The sequence below is a fragment of the Coregonus clupeaformis genome, chromosome 18, assembly GCF_020615455.1.
Source record: "Coregonus clupeaformis isolate EN_2021a chromosome 18, ASM2061545v1, whole genome shotgun sequence".
NCBI classification, from domain to species: domain Eukaryota; kingdom Metazoa; phylum Chordata; class Actinopteri; order Salmoniformes; family Salmonidae; genus Coregonus; species Coregonus clupeaformis.
In genome coordinates, this window is record NC_059209.1 from 3,991,598 (window position 1) to 4,019,002 (window position 27,405).

The 27,405-nt window shown below is 43.1% G+C and overlaps 1 protein-coding gene across 2 annotated transcripts; it reads right to left on the minus strand.

Annotated features, from left to right (window-relative positions):
* LOC121562816 (prostaglandin reductase 1-like) lies at positions 1-27,405 on the minus strand. 2 transcript variants are annotated; one of them, XM_041874980.2, is made up of 9 exons: positions 27,178-27,405; positions 16,341-16,527; positions 15,464-15,567; positions 3,244-3,411; positions 2,345-2,462; positions 2,020-2,175; positions 1,784-1,889; positions 944-1,062; positions 1-234 (listed from the first exon to the last, which is right to left on the minus strand). In XM_041874980.2, the coding sequence occupies exons 2-9, from the start codon at positions 16,446-16,448 to the stop codon at positions 124-126; spliced, it is 990 nt and encodes a 329-aa protein (XP_041730914.1). In that variant the 5' UTR covers positions 16,449-16,527; positions 27,178-27,405; the 3' UTR covers positions 1-123. The 2 variants fall into 2 exon arrangements, with proteins under 2 accessions (XP_041730914.1, XP_041730915.1); XM_041874981.2 differs by having other exon boundaries at positions 16,341-16,494; positions 27,178-27,386.

Here is a 27,405-nt window from a genome sequence, read left to right on the forward strand (position 1 = left end):
TGGAATGTTGAGTACAAACAGATTCCCGGATCTAGAACCTGGAGTGTGTATGAAGTTCAGTGTTCTGGAATGCTTTAGCCAGATGTTCTGGAGGAGTGTAATGTTGATGTGATTGTGACATCATCACACCTTGACCACAGCCTTGCCGATGTTGTCTCCCTGTAGCATGCCCATGAAGGCAGCAGGCATGTTGTTGAAACCACTGGTGATGTGTTCATTGCATCGCAGCTTGCCCTGAAGGATCAACACAAACATTTTATTCTCCTCCTCGTCATCAGCGTCATCATTACTGTCATCACCATCATCATCCTCGTCATCATCATCATCACCGCCGTCATCACTGTCATATTCTTCCTCATCATCATCATCAGGCTTACACAGTGTTTGGCAACTGTTTTCATGGATTCACATGACTCAACAAAACTACCTTCAGAAGGAATCTTTACTGGATGGGTTTCTATTGTATCCTGAACGTCCATAACACTGGTAATAGAACACTGGTAATAGAACACTGGTAATAGAACACTGGTAATATAACACTGGTAATAGAACACTGGTAATATAACACTGGTAATAGAACACTGGTAATAGAACACTGGTAATAGAACACTGGTAATAGAATACTGGTAATAGAACACTAGTAATAGAACACTGGTAATAGAACACTGGTAATAGAACACTAGTAATAGAACACTGGTAATAGAACACTGGTAATAGAACACTGGTAATAGAACAATGGTAATAGAACACTGGTAATAGAACACTGGTAATAGAATACTGGTAATAGAATACTGGTAATAGAACACTGGTAATAGAACACTGGTAATAGAACACTGGTAATAGAACTCTGGTAATAGAACACTGGTAATAGAACACTGGTAATAGAACACTGGTAATAGAACAATAGTAGTAGAACCCCGCTAGTAGAACCCTCTCCCTGTACCTCAGTCATCCAGGCCATCAGCCTCCTCAGTGACTGCTGGTGTTTGTGTTTCCAGCGACCACACAGGAAGCCCTCCATCCTCAGCTGCTTGAAGATCATATGGGAGTGGACATACGGCCCTGAAATAGAAACACATACAGTAGCCTATATATTAACATATACAGATATACGGATCCAGTTACACAGATGCAGATATAGTAAGATCATATGGGAGTGGACATAGGGCCCTGGCTAATAAACAAATACCTGTCTGTGGTGTGGACAGTATACCTGTCTGTGGTGTGGACAGTATACCTGTCTGTGGTGTGTCTGTATACCTGTCTGTGGTGTGGACAGTATACCTGTCTGTGGTGTGGACAGTATACCTGTCTGTGGTGTGGACAGTATACCTGTCTGTGGTGTGGACAGTATACCTGTCTGTGGTGTGGACAGTATACCTGTATGTGGTGTGGACAGTATACCTGTCTGTGGTGTGGACAGTATACCTGTCTGTGGTGTGGACAGTATACCTGTCTGTGGTGTGGACAGTATACCTGTCTGTGGTGTAGACAGTATACCTGTCTGTGGTGTTGTCAGTATACCTGTCTGTGGTGTGGACAGTATACCTGTCTGTGGTGTGGACAGTATACCTGTCTGTGGTGTTGTCAGTATACCTGTCTGTGGTGTGGTGTCGTTGTACTGTATGGAGCAGTGTACCTGTCTGTGGTGTGGACAGTATACCTGTCTGTGGTGTGGACAGTATACCTGTCTGTGGTGTGGACAGTATACCTGTCTGTGGTGTGGACAGTATACCTGTCTGTGGTGTGGACAGTATACCTGTCTGTGGTGTGGACAGTATACCTGTCTGTGGTGTGGTGTCGTTGTACACTGAGATGCTTCCACACACAGCTATTCTGCCATACTCTCTCATCTGAGGCATCACTACACTGGAGAACTTCCCACCAACCTGGACAGAGAGAGAGAGAGAAAGAGATTGGACTTCGATACACACACGCACACACACGCATGTGCACACACAGACACACACACACAGACAAAGAGTGCGTCTGTGTGTGTGAGTGGTGCAGCGGCCTCACGTTCTCAAAGTAGCAGTCGTATCCGTGTGGCGCGGCCTCCCTGAGTGAGTTCTCCAGAGAGGTGACAGTCTTGTAGTTGAAGACCTGGTCAAAACCCAGCTCCTTTAGATAGGACAGCTTGGTATCTGTCCCCGCACAGCCCACCACTGTACAGCCCTGAGGACACACACACACACACACACACACACACACACTGACTCACTATACATTATGAAAGTCACTGATAACTCACAGAGGCACATGGAATATAGAACACAACTTGGAAGTAACTAACACTGTGGAGACGTTGTGGGAACGCTGTGGGAACGTTGGGGGAATGTTGTACCTTGATCTTGGCGATCTGTCCCACCACTGAGCCCACGGCCCCTGCTGCAGCGTTCACCAGAAGAGTCTCCCCCTCCTTTATCTCACACACCTCCTCTAGTCCATACAGAGCTGTCAGACTGTAGAGAGATATCATCACACCTCCTCTAGTCCATACAGAGCTGTCAGACTGTAGAGAGATATCATCACACCTCCTCTAGTCCATACAGAGCTGTCAGACTATAGAGAGATATCATCACCACACCTCCACTAGTCCATACAGAGCTGTCAGACTGTAGAGAGATATCACCACACCTCCTCTAGTCCATACAGAGCTGTCAGACTGTAGAGAGATATCATCATCACACCTCCTCTAGTCCATACAGAGCTGTCAGACTGTAGAGAGATATCATCACACCTCCTCTAGTCCATACAGAGCTGTCAGACTATAGAGAGATATCATCACACCTCCTCTAGTCCATACAGAGCTGTCAGACTATAGAGAGATATCATCACACCTCCTCTAGTCCATACAGAGATGTCAGACTATAGAGAGATATCATCACCACACCTCCACTAGTCCATACAGAGCTGTCAGACTGTAGAGAGATATCATCACACCTCCTCTAGTCCATACAGAGCTGTCAGACTATAGAGAGATATCATCATCATCAAACCTCCACTAGTCCATACAGAGCTGTCAGACTGTAGAGAGATATCATCATCATCACCACATCTTCTTCACCCTCATCACCACTATATCTCTCACACCTCTCAACCACACACACACAGAGAGAGAGAGAGAGAGAGACAGAGACAGAGACAGAGACAGAGACAGAGAGAGAGAGAGAGAGAGAGAGAGAGAGAGAGAGAGAGAGAGAGAGAGAGAGAGAGAGAGAGAGAGAGAGAGTTCCATCCTACCCAGGCATGCCGATGGCCCCCAGGGCCAGGGAGAGGGGGATATCCTGGGGCCAGTCGGGCAGCACAGGGGTCAGCTCTGCCCCATCACACACCCAGTGACTCCTCCATCCACAATCACTGACCACATGGCAGCCCACCGGGAAGCTGGGGTTACAGCTCTGGATCACCCTGGAGGGAGGAAGGGAGTGAGGGAGGGATAGAGAGAGAGAGGTGGAGAGAGAGAGACAGAGAGCAAGAGGTGAGTGTGTGAAAGCATGTGTCAGTAAGTATATAGTTTGTCAACATGAGTGTCAGTAAGTCTATAGTGTGTCAACATGAGTGTCAGTAAGTCTATAGTGTGTCAACATGAGTGTCAGTAAGTCTATAGTGTGTCAACATGTAACGATCCCGGCAGTCTGAGTCGGGTCCTGTCTGTGGACTAGTTTTTCTGCTCGTGATCTCCAGTTTCCCGAGGGTTCTGGAACGCTCCGGGGAGCTCTCTTGATTTCCGCACCTGCATCCCATCAGCAATCTGCACACCTGGTCCTGATCATCACCCTTCTTAGGCTCTGGCCTAACATCCATTCCCTGCCGGATCGTTAGCCATGAACAGTAGGTTTACCAGAGTATCAGTCTTAGAGCTTCTAGCGTTAGTTTTGTTGTTTTGCACTTTGTTGGTTTGTTGTTTACTTACCTCCGTTTTGTTCCATCTGCAGTCACTCGTCCGGAACCTTCATCCAACCTCTGCCTGGTGGTCGGCGGCTGCCGAGCCATGATTGGATCAACCACTGCACCCCCAACAACTAATCAACGCCGCCCGCTCTGTTCCCTGGATTATTCAGCATCACTCTTGACTTTGTAAATAAACATTCACCTTCGTTTCAACTTACCTTGTCCTGGTCTGCTTCTGGGTTCTGGCTTTGTAACTCGTGACAGAACGATCCGGCCAGTAATGAACCCAGCGGACCTGGACTCTGTTCGCCATGCTATTACCCATCAGGAGAAGATGTTGGGCCATCATAGCACGGAGCTACAGGAGATCGCGTTGGCAGTTCGGAACCTTTCTACCGGTCTGACGGAGGTCCAGAACCAGCGCAAGTTTCCGGTGGAGGATCCACTACCGGTTTCACCCATCTCGCCTGCCGCGTCTGGAGCTGTGTCCTTCCGTGAGCCCAAGGTTCCGACGCCGGATAAATATGAGGGGGAGCTGGGAAGATGCCGTTCTTTCCTTATGCAGTGTGGGTTAGTGTTCGATCTACAGCCCTACTCTTATGCCACAGACAAGGCTAGGATAGCCTTTGTGATTGAGTTGCTGCGTGGTCGAGCGCTGGAGTGGGCTTCAGCCGTTTGGGAACGACAAGACCCCTGCATGGCTTCATACCAGGGGTTCACGGCCGAGATGAGGAAGCTCTTCGACCATTCCGTCCGAGGGAGGGACGCAGCTAGGCGCCTGTTTTCGCTTCGCCAAGGAACTCGCAGCGTGGCCGACTTCGTGATCGAGTTCAAGACGTTGGCTGTGGAGAGTGGGTGGAATGAGGAGTCTCTGCAAGCGGCCTTTTACCAGGGTCTGTCGGAGCAGCTCAAGGATGAGTTGATCTCCTATCCGGAGCCTAGTGACCTGGACAGCTTGGTAGCCTTGTCTATTCGGGTGGATAATCGAGTCCGAGAGCGAAGGAGGGAGAAGCAATGGGGTCCGTCCAATCGATCAGCTTCTCAGGTTCCAGTCGGGTCGGGGATTGGACCAGAATACGTCGATCATCGTCCACCACACAGGATTAGTGGAGAGGTCCTGTCTCCCGATTCTGAACCAATGCAAGTAGGGCGGCACGGGTTAACCAAGGAGGAACGCCAACTCAGACGTAGGACTAACTGTTGCCTCTACTGTGGTGGTTCGGGACATTACCTCGCCACCTGTTCCCGGCGGTCGTCAAACTGCGCGGCTCGCTAAAGTTGGGAGGACTTTTAGCGAGCCAGTTTCGACCTCTCAATACCTCTGTCAGACCCCGTTTCCCGGCTACCCTTGTGAACAGGAATCAGAGCTTAGCGATTAACGCTTTTATCGATTCAGGTGCCGATGGAAGCTTTCTTGATGCCGAGTTGGTGGAACAGCTGGGGCTTTCCAAGGAGCAATTGCCGGAAGCCATTGAAGCGACCACTCTGAACGGCAGTAGTCTGGCACGTATCACGATGAGGACTGAACCGGTTAAGATGCTGTTGTCGGGGAATCATTCGGAGATGATTTCATTCTTCATTCTGCCGTCTTCCCATGTTCCTCTGGTCCTTGGATACCCCTGGCTGAAGGAACACAATCCCACGTTCGATTGGGTGACGGGCAAGGTAACGAGTTGGAGCCTTGATTGTCATGCTAACTGTCTCAAGACTGCCTGTCCCCATTCGGTTCCCAGTCAGGTGATTGAGGCTAAACCCCCAGATTTGTCCCTGGTTCCCGAGACATATCACGATTTGGGGGAAGTGTTCAGTAAGCAGAAGGCTCTGTCACTCCCTCCCCACCGACCATATGATTGTGCCATCAACCTGTTCCCTGGAGCTGTCTACCCCAAGGGAAGGTTATACAGTATCTCCCGCCCTGAACGTGAGGCTTTGGAGACCTACATCAAGGAGTCCCTAGCTGCTGGTCTCGTTCGTCCTCGTCATCACCCCTGGGGGCAGGATTCTTCTTTGTGGGTAAGAAGGATGGCTCTCTTCGACCGTGTATTGATTATCGGGGGTTGAATGACATCACGGTCAAGAACAAGTATCCCCTGCCCTTGATGAGTTCTGCCTTCGACTCCTTACAGGGTGCTACGGTGTTCACCAAGCTAGACCTACGCAATGCGTATCACATGGTCCGGATCAGAGAGGGAGACGAGTGGTTGACGGGTTTCAATACACCGATGGGTCACTTCGAGTATCAGGTGATGCCGTTTGGACTGACCAATGCTCCAGCGGTATTCCAGAGTATGGTGAACGACGTCCTGAGAGATATGATCGGTCTCTTTGTGTTTGTTTACCTGGATGACATTCTGATCTTCTCGAAGGAACCTTCCGACCACGTCCAGCATGTCCGGCAGGTTCTGCAGCGATTGTTGGAGAATCGCCTGTTCGTGAAGGCCGAGAAGTGCGAGTTTCACGCCCACACGACATCCTTTCTCGGGTACATCATCTCCAGGGGAGAGATTAGGATGGACCAGGAGAAGGTTAGAGCGGTTCTGGAATGGGCCCAGCCCGGTACGAGATTGCAGCTCCAGAGATTTTTGGGGTTTGCGAATTTCTACCGCAGATTCATCCGGGATTACAGCCGTGTGGCCGCTCCGTTAACTGCCTTGACTTCCAGTATCAGGAGCTTCAAGTGGAATCCGGAGGCGGATCGAGCGTTTCTGGATTTGAAGAGGCGATTCACCAACGCACCGATTCTCTCTCAACCGGACACGGCCCGTCAGTTCGTCGTTGAAGTGGACGCGTCTGATGTGGGAGTTGGCGCCATCCTGTCGCAGCGATGCTCCACGGACAGTAAACTCCATCCCTGCGCCTACTACTCTCGTCGCCTTTCGCCTGCGGAGAGGAATTACGATGTGGGTAACCGGGAGCTTCTCGCGGTGAAACTTGCCTTGGAGGAGTGGCGCCACTGGTTGGAGGGGGCGGAGCAACCGTTTATTGTCTGGACTGACCACAAGAATCTTGCTTACGTGCAATCGGCTAGACGTCTCAACTCCCGTCAGGCCAGGTGGTCGTTGTTTTTCGGACGATTCAATTTTTCCCTGACGTTCCGACCTGGATCTAAGAACGGCAAGGCGGACGCCTTGTCTCGGATGTTCTCCAAGACGGAGGAGAGTGGGTCCAAGACCGAGACAATTCTCCCCCGGAACTGCGTCGTGGGAGCTGTTAGGTGGAAGATTGAGGAGGAGGTGATGGCGGCCCTTCGGACGCAGCCCGGTCCCGGTAACGGTCCACCCGGTCGGTTGTTTGTGCCTGAGTCGGTTCGTCCTGCGGTCCTCAAATGGTCCCACGCCAGCAAGATGGCTTGTCACCCTGGCGTGGCTCGGACGATGGCGTTTCTTCGCAGACGTTTTTGGTGGCCTGCCATGGCCGAGGATACTCGGGGTTATGTTGCTGCCTGTCCAGTGTGTGCGCAGAATAAGAGTACCAATCGGCCCAGCTCTGGACTACTTCACCCCCTTCCTATTCCCCGGCGACCATGGTCGCATCTGGCCCTGGACTTTGTCACTGGGTTGCCCGCTTCTGAGGGGAACACGGTCGTTCTGACTATCGTGGACAGATTCAGCAAGTTCGCCCACTTTGTGCCAATTGCCAAGCTTCCCTCTGCCTCGGAGACGTCCGAGATCCTGGTTAGGGAGGTTTTCAGGGTCCACGGTTTGCCCAGTGATATCGTTTCCGACCGTGGCCCTCAGTTTACCTCTGCTGTCTGGAAGTCCTTCTGTTTGGCCATTGGAGCTACAGTCAGTCTCACATCTGGTTTTCACCCCCAATCCAATGGTCAGGCGGAGAGAGCCAACCAGAAGATGGAATCCACGCTACGCTGCCTGGTCTCTTCCAACCCCACCTCCTGGGTCTCTCAGTTGCCTTGGGTTGAGTATGCCCACAATACTCTCCCTACATCTGCCACTGGGATGTCTCCCTTCCAGTGCCTGTATGGCTACCAACCTCCCTTGTTCCCTTCTCAGGAGAAGGAGCTCTCAGTGCCCTCTGTTCAGGCCCATATTCGTCGTTGCCACCGGACCTGGCATCGGACCAGAAAGGCACTCCTTAGAGTTTCGGACCGGTATCAGCTCCAGGCGAATCGTCGCGGATCCCCGCTCCCACCTATACCATCGGAGATAGGGTCTGGTTGGCCACACGGGATCTTCCGTTACGGACTGAGTCTAGGAAGTTGTTACCGAAGTTCATTGGTCCGTTTGTGGTGGAGAAGGTGATCAATCCAGTGGCAGTTCGACTCAAACTACCGAGGACGCTCAGAGTCCATCCCACCTTTCATGTCTCCTGCCTCAAGCCTGTTTTCCTCAGTCCTCTGTTGCCTCCTCCGCCTCCTCCTCCTCCTCCTCGGATGATCGGAGGTGGTCCTGCCTACACGGTGCGACGCATCATGGATTCCAGACGGCGGGGCCGGGGTTTCCAGTATCTCGTGGACTGGGAGGGGTATGGTCCTGAAGAGAGGAGTTGGATTCCGCGGCGACAGATCCTAGATGCTGACCTCATCCGTGACTTCTACCGCCTCCATCCTGGCGCTCCGGGGAGTCCGCCCGGTGGCGTTCGTCGGAGGGGGGGTACTGTAACGATCCCGGCAGTCTGAGTCGGGTCCTGTCTGTGGACTAGTTTTTCTGCTCGTGATCTCCAGTTTCCCGAGGGTTCTGGAACGCTCCGGGGAGCTCTCTTGATTTCCGCACCTGCATCCCATCAGCAATCTGCACACCTGGTCCTGATCATCACCCTTCTTAGGCTCTGGCCTAACATCCATTCCCTGCCGGATCGTTAGCCATGAACAGTAGGTTTACCAGAGTATCAGTCTTAGAGCTTCTAGCGTTAGTTTTGTTGTTTTGCACTTTGTTGGTTTGTTGTTTACTTACCTCCGTTTTGTTCCATCTGCAGTCACTCGTCCGGAACCTTCATCCAACCTCTGCCTGGTGGTCGGCGGCTGCCGAGCCATGATTGGATCAACCACTGCACCCCCAACAACTAATCAACGCCGCCCGCTCTGTTCCCTGGATTATTCAGCATCACTCTTGACTTTGTAAATAAACATTCACCTTCGTTTCAACTTACCTTGTCCTGGTCTGCTTCTGGGTTCTGGCTTTGTACTTCGTGACACAACATGAGTGTCAGCGAGTCTATAGTGTGTCAATATGAGTGACAGTAAGTCTATAGTGTGTCAACATGAGTGTCAGTGAGTCTATAGTGTGTCAACATGAGTGTCAGTAAGTCTATAGTGTGTCAACATGAGTGTCAGTAAGTCTATAGTGTGTCAACATGAGTGTCAGTAAGTCTATAGTGTGTCAACATGAGTGTCAGTAAGTCTATAGTGTGTCAACATGAGTGTCAGTAAGTATATAGTGTGTCAACATCAGTGTCAGTAAGTCTATAGTGTGTCAACATGAGTGTCAGTAAGTCTATAGTGTGTCAACATGAGTGTCAGTGAGTCTATAGTGTGTCAACATGAGTGTCAGTGAGTCTATAGTGTGTCAACATGAGTGTCAGTGAGTCTATAGTGTGTCAACATGAGTGTCAGTAAGTCTATAGTGTGTCAACATGAGTGTCAGTGAGTCTATAGTGTGTCAACATGAGTGTCAGTGAGTCTAAAGTGTGTCAACATGAGTGTCAGTAAGTCTATAGTGTGTCAACATGAGTGTCAGTGAGTATATAGTGTGTCAACATGAGTGTCAGTAAGTCTATAGTGTGTCAACATGAGTGTCAGTGAGTCTATAGTGTGTCAACATGAGTGTCAGTGAGTCTATAGTGTGTCAACATGAGTGTCAGTGAGTCTATAGTGTGTCAACATGAGTGTCAGTAAGTCTATAGTGTGTCAACATGAGTGTCAGTGAGTCTATAGTGTGTCAACATGAGTGTCAGTAAGTCTATAGTGTGTCAACATGAGTGTCAGTAAGTCTTTAGTGTGTCAAACATGAGTGTCAGTGAGTCTATAGTGTGTCAACATGAGTGTCAGTGAGGCTATAGTGTGTCAACATGAGTGTCAGTGAGTCTATAGTGTGTCAACATGAGTGTCAGTAAGTCTATAGTGTGTCAACATGAGTGTCAGTAAGTATATATTGTGTCAACATGAGTGTCAGTAAGTCTATAGTGTGTCAACATGAGTGTCAGTAAGTATATAGTGTGTCAACATGAGTGTCAGTGAGTCTATAGTGTGTCAACATGAGTGTCAGTGAGTCTATAGTGTGTCAACATGAGTGTCAGTAAGTCTATAGTGTGTCAACATGAGTGTCAGTGAGTCTATAGTGTGTCAACATGAGTGTCAGTAAGTATATAGTGTGTCAACATGAGTGTCAGTAAGTATATAGTGTGTCAACATGAGTGTCAGTAAGTCTATAGTGCGTCAACATGAGTGTCAGTGAGTCTATAGTGTGTCAACATGAGTGTCAGTGAGTCTAAAGTGTGTCAACATGAGTGTCAGTAAGTATATAGTGTGTCAACATGAGTGTCAGTAAGTCTATAGTGTGTCAACATGAGTGTCAGTAAGTATATAGTGTGTCAACATGAGTGTCAGTAAGTCTATAGTGCGTCAACATGAGTGTCAGTGAGTCTATAGTGTGTCAACATGAGTGTCAGTGAGTCTAAAGTGTGTCAACATGAGTGTCAGTAAGTCTATAGTGTGTCAACATCAGTGTCAGTAAGTCTATAGTGTGTCAACATGAGTGTCAGTAAGTCTATAGTGTGTCAACATGAGTGTCAGTGAGTCTATAGTGAGTCAACATGAGTGTCAGTAAGTCTATAGTGTGTCAACATGAGTGTCAGTGAGTCTATAGTGAGTCAACATGAGTGTCAGTGAGTCTATAGTGTGTCAACATGAGTGTCAGTAAGTCTATAGTGTGTCAACATGAGTGTCAGTGAGTCTATAGTGTGTCAACATGAGTGTCAGTAAGTCTATAGTGTGTCAACATGAGTGTCAGTAAGTCTAGTGTGTCAACATGAGTGTCAGTAAGTCTATAGTGTGTCAACATGAGTGTCAGTGAGTCTATAGTGTGTCAACATGAGTGTCAGTAAGTCTAGTGTGTCAACATGAATGTCAGTAAGTCTATAGTGTGTCAACATGAGTGTCAGTAAGTCTAGTGTGTCAACATGAGTGTCAGTAAGTCTATAGTGTGTCAACATGAGTGTCAGTAAGTCTATAGTGTGTCAACATGAGTGTCAGTAAGTCTAGTGTGTCAACATGAGTGTCAGTAAGTCTATAGTGTGTCAACATGAGTGTCAGTAAGTCTAGTGTGTCAACATGAGTGTCAGTAAGTCTAGTGTGTCAACATGAGTGTCAGTAAGTCTATAGTGTGTCAACATGAGTGTCAGTAAGTCTAGTGTGTCAACATGAGTGTCAGTAAGTCTATAGTGTGTCAACATGAGTGTCAGTAAGTCTAGTGTGTCAACATGAGTGTCAGTAAGTCTATAGTGTGTCAACATGAGTGTCAGTAAGTCTAGTGTGTCAACATGAGTGTCAGTAAGTCTATAGTGTGTCAACATGAGTGTCAGTAAGTCTAGTGTGTCAACATGAGTGTCAGTAAGTCTATAGTGTGTCAACATGAGTGTCAGTAAGTCTAGTGTGTCAACATGAGTGTCAGTAAGTCTATAGTGTGTCAACATGAGTGTCAGTAAGTCTAGTGTGTCAACATGAGTGTCAGTAAGTCTATAGTGTGTCAACATGAGTGTCAGTAAGTCTAGTGTGTCAACATGAGTGTCAGTAAGTCTATAGTGTGTCAACATGAGTGTCAGTAAGTCTAGTGTGTCAACATGAGTGTCAGTAAGTCTATAGTGTGTCAACATGAGTGTCAGTAAGTCTAGTGTGTCAACATGAGTGTCAGTGAGTCTATAGTGTGTCAACATGAGTGTCAGTAAGTCTATAGTGTGTCAACATGAGTGTCAGTGAGTCTATAGTGTGTCAACATGAGTGTCAGTATGTCTAGTGTGTCAACATGAGTGTCAGTAAGTCTATAGTGTGTCAACATGAGTGTCAGTAAGTCTAGTGTGTCAACATGAGTGTCAGTAAGTATATAGTTTGTCAACATGAGTGTCAGTAAGTCTATAGTGTGTCAACATGAGTGTCAGTAAGTCTATAGTGTGTCAACATGAGTGTCAGTAAGTCTATAGTGTGTCAACATGAGTGTCAGCGAGTCTATAGTGTGTCAATATGAGTGACAGTAAGTCTATAGTGTGTCAACATGAGTGTCAGTGAGTCTATAGTGTGTCAACATGAGTGTCAGTAAGTCTATAGTGTGTCAACATGAGTGTCAGTAAGTCTATAGTGTGTCAACATGAGTGTCAGTAAGTCTATAGTGTGTCAACATGAGTGTCAGTAAGTCTATAGTGTGTCAACATGAGTGTCAGTAAGTATATAGTGTGTCAACATGAGTGTCAGTAAGTATATAGTGTGTCAACATGAGTGTCAGTAAGTCTATAGTGTGTCAACATGAGTGTCAGTGAGTCTATAGTGTGTCAACATGAGTGTCAGTGAGTCTATAGTGTGTCAACATGAGTGTCAGTGAGTCTATAGTGTGTCAACATGAGTGTCAGTAAGTCTATAGTGTGTCAACATGAGTGTCAGTGAGTCTATAGTGTGTCAACATGAGTGTCAGTGAGTCTAAAGTGTGTCAACATGAGTGTCAGTAAGTCTATAGTGTGTCAACATGAGTGTCAGTGAGTATATAGTGTGTCAACATGAGTGTCAGTAAGTCTATAGTGTGTCAACATGAGTGTCAGTGAGTCTATAGTGTGTCAACATGAGTGTCAGTGAGTCTATAGTGTGTCAACATGAGTGTCAGTGAGTCTATAGTGTGTCAACATGAGTGTCAGTAAGTCTATAGTGTGTCAACATGAGTGTCAGTGAGTCTATAGTGTGTCAACATGAGTGTCAGTAAGTCTATAGTGTGTCAACATGAGTGTCAGTAAGTCTATAGTGTGTCAAACATGAGTGTCAGTGAGTCTATAGTGTGTCAACATGAGTGTCAGTGAGGCTATAGTGTGTCAACATGAGTGTCAGTGAGTCTATAGTGTGTCAACATGAGTGTCAGTAAGTCTATAGTGTGTCAACATGAGTGTCAGTAAGTATATATTGTGTCAACATGAGTGTCAGTAAGTCTATAGTGTGTCAACATGAGTGTCAGTAAGTATATAGTGTGTCAACATGAGTGTCAGTGAGTCTATAGTGTGTCAACATGAGTGTCAGTGAGTCTATAGTGTGTCAACATGAGTGTCAGTAAGTCTATAGTGTGTCAACATGAGTGTCAGTGAGTCTATAGTGTGTCAACATGAGTGTCAGTAAGTATATAGTGTGTCAACATGAGTGTCAGTAAGTATATAGTGTGTCAACATGAGTGTCAGTAAGTCTATAGTGCGTCAACATGAGTGTCAGTGAGTCTATAGTGTGTCAACATGAGTGTCAGTGAGTCTAAAGTGTGTCAACATGAGTGTCAGTAAGTATATAGTGTGTCAACATGAGTGTCAGTAAGTCTATAGTGTGTCAACATGAGTGTCAGTAAGTATATAGTGTGTCAACATGAGTGTCAGTAAGTCTATAGTGCGTCAACATGAGTGTCAGTGAGTCTATAGTGTGTCAACATGAGTGTCAGTGAGTCTAAAGTGTGTCAACATGAGTGTCAGTAAGTCTATAGTGTGTCAACATCAGTGTCAGTAAGTCTATAGTGTGTCAACATGAGTGTCAGTAAGTCTATAGTGTGTCAACATGAGTGTCAGTGAGTCTATAGTGAGTCAACATGAGTGTCAGTAAGTCTATAGTGTGTCAACATGAGTGTCAGTGAGTCTATAGTGAGTCAACATGAGTGTCAGTGAGTCTATAGTGTGTCAACATGAGTGTCAGTAAGTCTATAGTGTGTCAACATGAGTGTCAGTGAGTCTATAGTGTGTCAACATGAGTGTCAGTAAGTCTATAGTGTGTCAACATGAGTGTCAGTAAGTCTAGTGTGTCAACATGAGTGTCAGTAAGTCTATAGTGTGTCAACATGAGTGTCAGTGAGTCTATAGTGTGTCAACATGAGTGTCAGTAAGTCTAGTGTGTCAACATGAATGTCAGTAAGTCTATAGTGTGTCAACATGAGTGTCAGTAAGTCTAGTGTGTCAACATGAGTGTCAGTAAGTCTATAGTGTGTCAACATGAGTGTCAGTAAGTCTATAGTGTGTCAACATGAGTGTCAGTAAGTCTAGTGTGTCAACATGAGTGTCAGTAAGTCTATAGTGTGTCAACATGAGTGTCAGTAAGTCTAGTGTGTCAACATGAGTGTCAGTAAGTCTAGTGTGTCAACATGAGTGTCAGTAAGTCTATAGTGTGTCAACATGAGTGTCAGTAAGTCTAGTGTGTCAACATGAGTGTCAGTAAGTCTATAGTGTGTCAACATGAGTGTCAGTAAGTCTAGTGTGTCAACATGAGTGTCAGTAAGTCTATAGTGTGTCAACATGAGTGTCAGTAAGTCTAGTGTGTCAACATGAGTGTCAGTAAGTCTATAGTGTGTCAACATGAGTGTCAGTAAGTCTAGTGTGTCAACATGAGTATCAGTAAGTCTATAGTGTGTCAACATGAGTGTCAGTAAGTCTAGTGTGTCAACATGAGTGTCAGTAAGTCTATAGTGTGTCAACATGAGTGTCAGTAAGTCTAGTGTGTCAACATGAGTGTCAGTAAGTCTATAGTGTGTCAACATGAGTGTCAGTAAGTCTAGTGTGTCAACATGAGTGTCAGTAAGTCTATAGTGTGTCAACATGAGTGTCAGTAAGTCTAGTGTGTCAACATGAGTGTCAGTAAGTCTATAGTGTGTCAACATGAGTGTCAGTAAGTCTAGTGTGTCAACATGAGTGTCAGTGAGTCTATAGTGTGTCAACATGAGTGTCAGTAAGTCTATAGTGTGTCAACATGAGTGTCAGTGAGTCTATAGTGTGTCAACATGAGTGTCAGTAAGTCTAGTGTGTCAACATGAGTGTCAGTAAGTCTATAGTGTGTCAACGTGAGTGTCAGTAAGTCTAGTGTGTCAACATGAGTGTCAGTAAGTCTATAGTGTGTCAACATGAGTGTCAGTAAGTCTAGTGTGTCAACATGAGTGTCAGTGAGTCTATAGTGTGTCAACATGAGTGTCAGTAAGTCTAGTGTGTCAACATGAGTGTCAGTAAGTCTATAGTGTGTCAACATGAGTGTCAGTAAGTCTAGTGTGTCAACATGAGTGTCAGTAAGTCTATAGTGTGTCAACATGAGTGTCAGTAAGTCTAGTGTGTCAACATGAGTGTCAGTAAGTCTATAGTGTGTCAACATGAGTGTCAGTAAGTCTATAGTGTGTCAACATGAGTGTCAGTGAGTCTATAGTGTGTCAACATGAGTGTCAGTAAGTCTATAGTGTGTCAACATGAGTGTCAGTAAGTCTATAGTGTGTCAACATGAGTGTCAGTAAGTCTATAGTGTGTCAACATGAGTGTCAGTAAGTCTATAGTGTGTCAACATGAGTGTCAGTAAGTCTATAGTGTGTTTGCGTCCACATGCCTGCCTCCCTCCCCAATAATGTTTCCTTACTTGGCAACTTGTGACCCAATCATCACGTCTCCCTCCTTCATCTTCGTCTGGCTGTAGGGTCTCATGTAGGGGTCCACACTAAGGAACACAGCCTCCAACAGCACCTAAACATGGGTGTATTCATTAATGCACAACGTAGCGAAACGTTTTGCAACTGAAAATATTTTTTGACAAAAATGAATAATTGTTCAAGGGTGTATTCATTAGTGATTACCGTTTTGCAAAGAAAACACGTCGTTTATATTGGACAAATTCAGATTAGTCCCTCCCTGTTTCGGCCCAGATAACCAGTTTCTAGTACAAATGTATTAAGCACAGGTTATCAAGTCATTTCACATGCCATGGAACATGTTGGAATTGCAAAAGGGATGTGTTAATTCTGTGTGAAATTTCCGGTAGGGCTATGTGTCCAAGACTATTTTTCCCCTCTGGGACATTAAAGAGTAATTACGCCACTTTTCAACTTCATATTCAATATCTCCAGCATCAACCCAGTGTCTACATATATGAAAACAGTGTGTGTCTATGATCTGTGCTTAAAAACATAAGAAGGCCCTAAACAAATATTCTCTGTGACATCACAGGGTAGGATTAAAAGTTTAAAAAACTGTGATTTTCAAAACCTGCAAAGAGTTTCCCAGAGGTAAGGTGTTTTCTTGCTCTCCACTTCACCGCGAATCTCAGTGTTGGAAAACCACTGTTTGTTTTTTTGATGATGTCATCGGGTAGAACTTTGTAATGTTATATATGTTTTCTACAAAACATAGAAATGCACTGTTTCCAAATATGTAGACACTGGTATTGTGCTGCAGATAGTAAAAATAAGATTGAAAAGTAGTGGAATTGCCCTTCAAAGACTATCCTATCCTATCCTCACCTGTCCATTCCTGGGCTGCGGCAGCGTCTCCTCCCTCAGATGGAAGTCACTAGCCTTGGGGAAACCCTGGAAGTGCTGTCGTAACATCCAGGCCTTGGACACAACCATGGTGCTCTGCTCCTCTGGTCTAAAGCAGTAGATCTGTAGAGACTGGCTGGATGGAAGAGGAGGAGGAGGAGACAGGGGTCTGAGTGTATGAGAGAGAGAGAGAGATATAGAACATGTGTTGTGTGTCTTGGGTGGAAATCACAGTGTAAATATTTGCATTCCTTTGTGCATATCCTAATACATCCTATCACATCTATGTTTACACAGGGCAGGTCATGAAAATGACTTTGTACCAATGTTTCTCAGGGAAGGTCATGAAAACGATTGTTTACCAATGTTTACTCAGAACAGCTCATGAAAACTATTGTTTACCAATGTCTACTCAGGGCAGGTCATGAAAACGATTGTTTACCAATGTTTACTCAGGGCAGGTCATGAAAACTATTGTTTACCAATGTTTACTCAGGGCAGGTCATGAAAACTATTGTTTACCAATGTTTACTCAGGGCAGGTCATGAAAACTATTGATATGACATAAAAACAGATTAAGCTACTTTGGGTTCGGAGCAAAAATACATTTTCATTCTCTACTGCAAGATAATGGACAATAAAGTCTTCTTCTTGTACAATACCGGTCAAACGTTTTAGAACACCTACTCATTCAAGGGTTTTTCTTCATTTTATATTTGAGATTCTTCAAATAGCCACCCTTTGCTTTGATGACAGCTTTGCACACTCTTGGCATTCTCTCAACCAGCTTCATGAGGTAGTCACCTGGAATGCATTTCAATTAACAGAAGTGCCTTCCGGTCTGATCAATTTGTAATACGTTTCTTTTCTTCTTAATGCGTTTGAGCCAATCAGTTGTGTTGTGACAAGGTAGTGGGGGTATACAGAAGATAGCCTTATTTGGTAAAAGACCAAGTCCATTTTATGGCAAGAACAGCTCAAATAAGCAAAGAGAAATGACAGTCCATCATTACTTTAAGACATGAAGGTCAGTCAATACGGAAAAAGTGCAGTCACAAAAACCATCAAGCGCTATGATGAAACTGCCTCTCATGAGGACAGCCACAGGAATGGAAGACACAGAGTTACCTCTGCTGCAGAGGATAAGTTCATTAGTGTTACCAGCCTCAGAAATTGCAGCCCAAATAAATGCTTCACAGAGTTCAAGTAACAGACACATCTCAACATCAACTGTTCAGAGGAGACTGTGTGAATCAGGACTTCATGGTCGAATTGCTGCAAAAAAAAACACTACTAAAGGACACCAATAACAAGAAGAGACTTGCTTGGGCCAAGAAACACGAGCAATGGACATTAGACCGGTGGAAATGTGTCCTTTGGTCTGAAGTCCAAATTTGAGATTTTTGGTTCCAACCACCATGTCTTTGTGAGACGCAGTGTGGGTGAACGGATGATCTCTGCATGTGTATTTCCCACCGTAAAGCATGAAGGAGGAGGTGTTATGGCATGGGGGTGCTTTGCTGGTGACACTGTCTGTGATTTATTTAGAATTCAAGGCACACTTAACCAGCATGGCTACCACAGCATTCTGCAGCGATACGCCATCCCATCTGGTTTGTGCTTAGTGGGACTATCCTTTGTTTTTCAACAGGACAATGACCCAACACACCTCCAGGCTGTGTAAGGGCTATTTTACCAAGAAGGAGAGTGATGGAGTGCTGCATCAGATGACTTAGCCTCCACAATCCCCCGACCTCAACCAAATTGAGATGGTTTGGGATGAGTCGGACCGCAGAGTGAAGGAAAAGCAGCCAACAAGTGCTCAGCATATGTGGGAACTCCTTCAAGACTGTTGGAAAAGCATTCCAGGTGAAGCTGGTTGAGAGAATGCCAAGAGTGTGCAAAGCTGTCATCAAGGCAAAGGGTGGCTATTTGAAGAATCTCAAATATAAAATATATTTTGATTTGTTTAACACTTTTTTGGTTACTACATGATTCCATATGTGTTATTTCATAGTTTTGATGTCTTCACTAATATTCTACAATGTAGAAAATAGTAAATAAAAAGAAAGACCCTTGAATGGGTAGGTGTTTGTGGTAAACAAGACCGAGCTTTTGCTGGTAATGCTGTAGTGATAAGAAGATCCGCCGACACTGTACTCTGTTTTCAAAGGTTTATTATAACAAAGGTTCCAGCATCAGAATTTGACAGATTCTGCAGATATCTGTGAGACAGCACAGCCAATCAGTAATTTGCTATTCTCCCCTCTCTGTTCAAGACATGGCATTTATATCATACATGGCCAGAGCATGGCGTGATTCTAACATCCAATCCCTGGCCATTACATATCCTCTTTTCCAGGAATTTAGTAATGCTTTCCAGATGTTTCAGCAAAAAGAGCCACGTTTCCTCTAACACACTTTTGTAAACGTCAGCACAATCCTAGACTCTTCAGATACTACATATTTCCCCCCTTCGAGACTAATTAAGTCTCGAAAACAAAAAGAATAGGATTATGACAAATAACAATTCTTGCTCTTGAGTAACTTTAACAATAAACCAAAATTTATGGAGATTAAACACGTGTTTATATAGACACATTTTTGTATGTAGTGTAAATACATTATTATGGAGTGTAAATAAATTGTCATGGAGTGTAAATGAATTGTCATGGAGTGTAAATAAATTGTCATGGAGTGTAAGAGCGAAAAACCTGTCTGGCAGCTTTCATTCCAAATATCCATCAGTCAGTCAAGACAGGAAAATTCTCTCACGGCCCCTCTGCCCTAGGCGACCACCTAAGTACTCCAGATCAATTCACACATCTTCATGAATACATTTTAAGCTATGATGCAATTGAATACATATGAAAACCCCAGCAAACAAAATACAATCAAAATGTCCACATTCAGGCTGGTCGACCCATCGGACCCTCCTGTGGATTCTCTCTGTCCTTGCCTAGACCCCATATCCCTAAACTTCAACGAAATAAACAAAAACATCTGAGGTCCCCACATGTACCCAACACAGAAAACATAATTGTTCAGAAATTAATACAGAAAGAATATAACACTGGAATGTAGTAAGAATATAACACTGGAATGTAGTCCACTACACTTCATCTCCTCCACAGTGTCGTCTTTCAATGCGACGTTGATGATGGAATCGGAACATTTCCACTCCTTCCTTGTTCCACTTCCTCCAGTCCATTCATATTGTCCATGTTTGAGTATTTGAGTCCCTCTACTTATTCCCCCATATGCTTCTGGAAGAAAAGAAAATACCAAACAGTATCTTTTGCAAAACAACACATGCAAATTAAAACATCAATGTCAACTAAAATTGATATATAAAATTAGATATAAAATGAATGACATTCCATTTCCCTCCTTTGATTCATCACAATAATATAATCATCCCACAATCAGATATTCCAAATTTCCTAGAGTTATTTCAACCCTAGTTTTCATAACATTTTAGTCTGACTTTTTCCAATTTTTTCTTTCTCTAATTTTTCAAAAACCATTTCACTGATTTATTCACAAAACTCTTTCCCATTTTCTTTTGAGTATATTAAATCGGGAAATTCCCACCTGCTGATGACTTCTTTACACAATAACTTTGCAACCGACTGAGCATCTTTTAGCTTAGTTGAACATCTTATGCACCACTTGGTATATGAATGTAACCAAGAATAACAGTCACACATTATTTTTCAGACAGATTATGCACCTACCTATGACATAGTCAATCTATTCAAGAAAATATGGTTCCCAAAAACTCTACTCCTTTGTGATCTTTATCCTAATCTCCCCTTTTACAACATTAGCTAACCCATAGCTTCCTAAATCATCATGGTTTCTCCAAAACAATAATTGATTGCTACTCTAACGATTTTTCTCTTTCATTGTCTTCAAAACACTTGCTTTCGAAAGTCCTTCAATTTATGGTTCAATTCCTTGGATTGCTTCATCTTTCAATGGATACTTATTCTTCCAATGATGTCTGGCTCCTGTTCGAAGTTCAACTTTCACCTCAATTGAGTTCAATATCAGTCCTACTTTGATATCACAAACATTCTTGAACTTTTTTCAACATCTCTTCTTCCATAGATTCTCAATCCATCTTCACACTTCAAACACATTCATTTATCTTCCGTACAGCTTATGACTCTCCTTGTCCTTGAGCCAAAATCATCATTTTCAGAAATCGCTGATTTTCACTCCTCCAAATCCTTCTCATAATTAGTTGATTTGACATAGTGAGATGTGTAACCTCTTCAGGCTGAACACAGATAAAAGCCTTTCTGCTATCCATCATTACTTCCCATAGTCCATTGTTTACTTTCACTTCAATTGTTGGATCTTTTTCTCTTCTTCTCTAATCGGTGCTATCAGCTGAAACTCCTCCTTTCGGATCTTCTGGGCACCTCTAGAATTCTTGCTCCTTTCCTCTAAAGGGTTCACCTGTCCTCCAGATGATCTTCACTTGCTCCTGTATCTTCCTCTGAAATTATTTCTTTCCAGAAACTATCTATGGATATGAAACAACTTGTACCACTAGTTGTGGCTGGTACAGTTGCATTTGACCTTGTTCAGTTGAAACTGTAGCAGTGATTGTTGATTCGGTTCACACTGATTCTGCATAACCAAAGCTTCTCTTCTCCTTCTTCTTCTCAACCAGTTGTATTTGATTGAGTTTTCGGAGAGTTTCTTGGTCCTGTTCTTTCTGGTTGTGTTCTTTTTTCCGGTACAGATCCACTTGATGGGCTATATGATCTGTATAGACACCTTTTGTCATGCTCCCAAGTCCAACCACTTCTGCCAGTTTGCTCCTTACCGGTAAGGGCAGTCCCATCTGTAGTTTAGCTCTCAAGATTGACTGCTCAATTTGACTCACATCTGGATCATTTCCGGTAATATTTCTCCACACTTGATGAACTCTTGACACGTAGGCTCTTGGATTTTCTTGTTGTCCTAGTGGGTCAATCAGAATGTTGTCAGGATGCACATTTGTTGGAAACGTATCCTTCAGTGCTCTCCACAGCCGATTCCTGCTTGCAGCCAACAATTCAGGATCATTCACAGCAGTCCCCACATATCTATGAAGTCCAGCTCTCTGAAAAATGTCTTCCATACCTGGAATCCCAAGGAGATTAGCCAAAAGTCTCTTGATGTCTCCTATGGCAGACTGTGTTCCCACCGTAATTTCTTCCAACTTTGAAATCCAAGGATATGCTCCATCTTGAAGAGTAGGCAGCTTCTCAAGTATATCTGACATATCGGTATTCTGCAAAGGCTTATATTCTAGGTTTTGTCCTCGAATGATCACCGGCATAATTTTCTTACTAGTGCCATCTTTCCTTGGCCTCAATGTATATCTCTTCTCAGATTTTTGGGATTCTTTTCTCAGCAGCTTCCTTTCCTTCATCTTCAGCTTCTCGAGTCGTTCTTCCAGTTCTTTTACTTCTTCTAAATTATTGGCCTTATGCAGGAATGATACGCATCGGTCTATATCTCTTTCTATTTCTTCTGTGTTAGTCATTGGAGGATAAAATCCTCTTGAATATGAAGCACCTTTAGTCTCCAAATCTTCATCGCTGTCTCCATCTTCATTTTCACCAGCACTCGAATCACTTGTATTCTTCTTCTTCCAACTTCCATCACCCCTTCTTTCCGCTCTGGCCAACCTCTGTCTGATGACAGGGTCATATCCACCCATGATCTCTTCTGAATCACTCTGATCATCATCATCATCATCAAGTTCCATCCTCCTTGATCTCACTCTACCCTTAGTCTCCAGACATCTCGTTGTCTTCCTGCCTTTGGAGTTTGGATTCATCTTTATGGTCGTTTCTGCTTGTCCTCTCTCTATTATTCGTTCATCCTCATCTCTGATGCAATAATCACCTTCCTGAATGATCACTGGAAGCTGAGGATAAACGTCCTTAAACTTGGCTTCTTTCTCATAAGGTGGGGGTGTTTTTGCTGAATCCATATATGAGAAAGGTGTATTGACTTCTGCCACTAGTTTTTCTGTCACCTTCACCTCTTTTGCCATTTTCTCTGTACCTCTGTCTCTCTTGTCTTTTGTATCTTTTATCAGTTTTTGTCCTTCATTTTCAAACAGCTTAAGAACACCCAGCTCTTTTTGTCTTTTTTCTTTGCGAAGTTTTCCCTTCTTCCCCTTCTTTTGTTCTGCCTTATACGTGGATACAAGCACTTGCGTTATCTTGATGACGTCTGGGTTAAGAGTGCCTTCCAATGGCCATGGTTGTTCAATGTCAGGCCAACGTTTATTCCATTTTTCAGATAATTTTGCTATACCATTAACTAGAGGATTACTATTCTGTACTACATGAAGAGGAGTAATTGCTTTTGTAGTTTTGATGTCCTTTTTCCCCATTGTAATGACTATGTTATGTGTGTCCCTCTTGTATCCCTCTCTTTTTTTTTTTTTTTTTTTTTTTTATTAAAAAATAATTAATCAATTAATCCAATCAATCAATTAACCAATTAAAGCAATCAAAAAATCTAATCAATCAATCAATCAATTAATTAAACCAAATCAACAAATTTAACCAATCAACTAATCTGATCAATCAATAATCAACCCAACTCAATCAAACAAACAATCAATCAATTAACTAAATCAATCAATCCAACCAATCAATCAAATCAATCAATCAATCACTAATAAATCAATCAATCGATCACCAATGAAATCAATCAATCAACTAATTAAACCAAATCAATCAATCAATTACCAATCAATCAATCAATCAACAAATTAAACCAAATCAATCAATTACCAATCAATCAATCAATGAATCGATCACCAATGAAATCAATCAATCAACTAATTAAACCAAATCAATCAATCAATCACCAATCAATCAATCAATGAATCGATTACCAATGAAATCAATCAATCAATTAATTAAAAAATAAAATCAATCAACCAATTCAATCAATAAATCAAATCAATCAATGAATTAATCCAATCAATCAATCAATCAATCAATCAAATCAATCAATCAATTAATTAATTAACTACATCAATCAACCAATTAACTAAATCAATCAATCAACCAACCAACTAAATCAACCAATTCAATCCATCAATTCAATCAATATATCAATTTGTTTGTGAATTTTATTTTACCAAATTATTGATTGGTGGCAGTCTTACCACATCCGATCAGGAAAGGTAAAGGAAAGTAGTCAACTCCAGAGCAATTAAAAATAAAAGATCAGTACCAACTCACAACCCAATTGCTTAATAAGCACCTAATTACCTTAATTTTACAGAATAATGTTAATGCTGGATTTCCAAGACAACTCTAATCAATACAAGTCATTCACGGAAACTGTAATGTGCAATTATCAATTACATAAATTCATCAGTCTGTTGCCAAGCTCTTGCGAAATGGTCACAACATGAAATATTCTATGTAAACACAATGTATCAATTATATCCTGTAAGGGAAAGTAGATTTGTGAATAATAACAGCACTGGCCTTGATTTGGACTGGGTTGCCGTCACTGGTGTCAGTTGATGTCAGCCCCTCCTCTTTCTCTCTCTCTCTCTGTCTCCTCCTTCTCGTCTCTCGTATGACATAAAGACAAAAGCACAAAGAAGAGTTTAGTGTATATATTTTTTTCCACATTCACGCTAAGAAATAAGCAAACAGCTTAATTCAGGAATATTATAAATAGCTCAATAACATTTTATTTTATTCATTTATTTTATTATTATTATTATTAATCCGTCAATATATCTGTCATTCACCAACTCAACCGATTATCAACCAAACAGTTTTACAGTCAAGCAATAGTTAATTCAAGAGAACATTTCACTTGTGTGCAAAATTCCCCCTCCCGTTTTCTATTTTGTCTGCACTGAAAACGGACTCTCCCGTTCTCTCTCCAGTTCAGTGCAGGGGAGTGGCTAAACTCACAAATCCTACGCGTGCGCAGTTCAGTCACCAACGTGATTTCAGAGTGGAAGGAGCTATAGACAGTTGCTCCGTTCTCTTCTCCCATAGACAATAACACTTAAGACTTTAACAGAGCTCACAAACTGAACACATAGAACATACAGAACACAGAACACAAACCCACTACCAAGCTTGTTATCTTTCACTTATCTGCAGATTTATAGTTATGCTGTTATCAATTACAAAACATCTCTATACACTCTTAAAAAGTCCTCCCTGTAGGCTCATGATTCGTTAGTAAACGTTCTCTTTTTATAGAGACTCATAAGATCTTTAAACTTATAGTCCTTCCAGGGGGCTCATAGTTTATATAGTTTAAGAATTACAAACGTTCTCACAAACAGAGACTCATAAGATATTTAACCTTAACTGTGTTGTAGGGGTTTTAACTTTTTACTCTAGGGGCTTAACTTTTGAAAACCAAGATACCTAACACATTTATTTACAAGAGACTAAAAACTCTGCTCAAAACCTTAGTCGACACACATCTGGAAGTCATCAAGCACGCAGCCACACTCACTCTGTTTCACACACACACTCGCTGACAGAGAAATGTGCTTTTCCTCCTCTCAGACACACACATAGTTACATACAGGATCCATTAATACAGAGCAAGCTTGCTTATCGCCGTTCCTTTTGTCTTTTAAATTATTTTGCTAAATTTCTGCTACCTTAAGTTGCCGACATTAAATGAGAGGTTACATTGGACATACAATCCGTCAACCATATTCCAAGAGGTAACATACAATTTAATATATGTCGTACAAACTCACTGTTCCCAGAACAGACTTGAGAGTTAATTCTAATAACTATCAAGATTTATGGCCCATCCTTTGATCGCCTTGTGTTACAAGGGCTTCCTTAAATTAACGGCGCCCTAAAAGTATACTGTTAACTCATATCAAGCGTTATCCTCTAAGCCTTTCATTGGACACTCCTTTCACTTTTATTCAAGGCAAAATATGTGTGTCCAAATCGGTGTGCCCTACAGACACTCCCCACTGTTTGCGTTGTTCTCAACGCAAACTAATTCAGAAAATTTAGAACGGAACTCCTACCACACAGCAAACACCAGCAAAACGCACGCACAAGTAATTTAACGGTACATCTCTAACGCACACACTCTCTGGACTCACAAAACGGCCAGCGCCCAATGTAAGGGATTAAACTCACCTTATATTTGCCGGCTTCTTTGAGCGGTAGTCGATTTGTAGCCCAGGAATGGAATGCAAAGAAAAGACGTAACACGCCCCAAAAAGAATACAATTAAAATAAAACTACCTCGTCGCCATTAAATGTGGTAAACAAGACCGAGCTTTTGCTGGTAATGCTGTAGTGATAAGAAGATCCGCCGACACTGTACTCTGTTTTCAAAGGTTTATTATAACAAAGGTTCCAGCATCAGAATTTGACAGATTCTGCAGATATCTGTGAGACAGCACAGCCAATCAGTAATTTGCTATTCTCCCCTCTCTGTTCAAGACATGGCATTTATATCATACATGGCCAGAGCATGGCGTGATTCTAACATCCAATCCCTGGCCATTACATATCCTCTTTTCCAGGAATTTAGTAATGCTTTCCAGATGTTTCAGCAAAAAGAGCCACGTTTCCTCTAACACACTTTTGTAAACGTCAGCACAATCCTAGACTCTTCAGATACTACATGTTCTAAAACGTTTGACCGGTTGTGTAATTCAAATGATTCTACTTCCTCCTGAATATGCTGATTACTGCCGCATAAAAAACTGAAGAACTATGTCCAGCTATACTGAGCCTATTCTTCAGGTTTCGAGATCAAATTTATGCACTTGTTTGAAGCAGACGACCAAGCTATTCTATGCTAGCCGTTATGCTTAATGCTAAACTGATATCAATATGTGTTGTTAATTCAATGTTTCTCAGGCGTCAACATGCGGAATAGACCTACTTCTGCAACAACAACAAAAAATACATTCCTTACCTAGCTATATTTCACGGTGTAAAGCTGATGAACTACTGCCATCTATGTTTTCCATTAAAGTATTTGGTAATTGAATGAAATAGACATATAAGCACTGCCACTGTTGATTTCAGAAAACTTAATTACAGCTACTTTGCAACAGTGTTGCTATGGGTTGCTATATGGGTGGCAGTAACGACTTTGATCTCGAATGCGTCCACTTCTTGCAGAGAAATGACACCCCGGCAATGAACTAAAGCAGCCGTTCAGAATGAAATCTAGTCGTGATGAATTGGCTTTTATGGAATGCAATATATGCACTTGTTCAGACAAGATTACAAAACCCAAGGCTGGTCCCAAATCTGTTTGTATGCCTACTGTAGCCTACATACAACCAACTCGTATTCCTGTAGTCGGTGTCTGTGGTTGAAGTTTAATTATTGGTTTGAAGCAGACGACCAAGCTACTCTATGATAGGCGTTATGCTTAATGATAAACTGATATCAATATGTGTTGTTAATTCAATGTTTATCAGGTGTCAACATGCTGAATATACCTACTTCAGCAACAACAACAAAAAAGGCGAGGAGCGGAAGAACCCGCCCGTAGGCTACATGCGTGCTGGTAAACATTTCATCCAAGCAGCCAGATAACGGATTGGGACGAGTCCTACTTTTAGCTAATCCGAATCCTCACTGCATCGAAATCCGTTAGTAAATGCGTAATTACGCAGTGTTCACATTTCCCACCACAAAATCGACTGAATGAGTGTAGGCCTACGTCTCCTAAACGCGGAACTTGTAAATTCGATAAACATTTGGACTAAACAAACACGGAACATTTGGGTAGAAAAGTGTGCAATGTCTGTATACTTTACCTGCTTCCGTTCAGGGTCGCCCACGACTGCTGGAGAAAGTTGCCTTGTCGGTGGATCTCAGGATTGGATATAGTAGTCGATCTGTCGCAGTGTCCGGAAAGTAACTGTGGACTTTGTTACTGGAGTTTGAGTTATAACGTTGCCTAACCTTTCACTCGAATATTTCCTCACCGACCGAAAAAGCGGAATCGGTCAACCCGCACGCACTGCGCCTAATAGTGCGTTTAT

Bases quoted from the DNA above. Each gene is read 5' to 3' on its own strand.
- LOC121562816 (XM_041874980.2), bottom strand. From the start codon at position 16,448: ATGGTTGTGTCCAAGGCCTGGATGTTACGACAGCACTTCCAGGGTTTC. The intron at 3,412-15,463 runs GTAAGGAAACAT...TCCTCCCTCCAG, and splicing joins ATTGGGTCACAAGTTGCCAA to GGTGATCCAGAGCTGTAACC. The intron at 2,176-2,344 runs GTACAACATTCC...GTGTGTCCTCAG, and splicing joins GACAGATCGCCAAGATCAAG to GGCTGTACAGTGGTGGGCTG.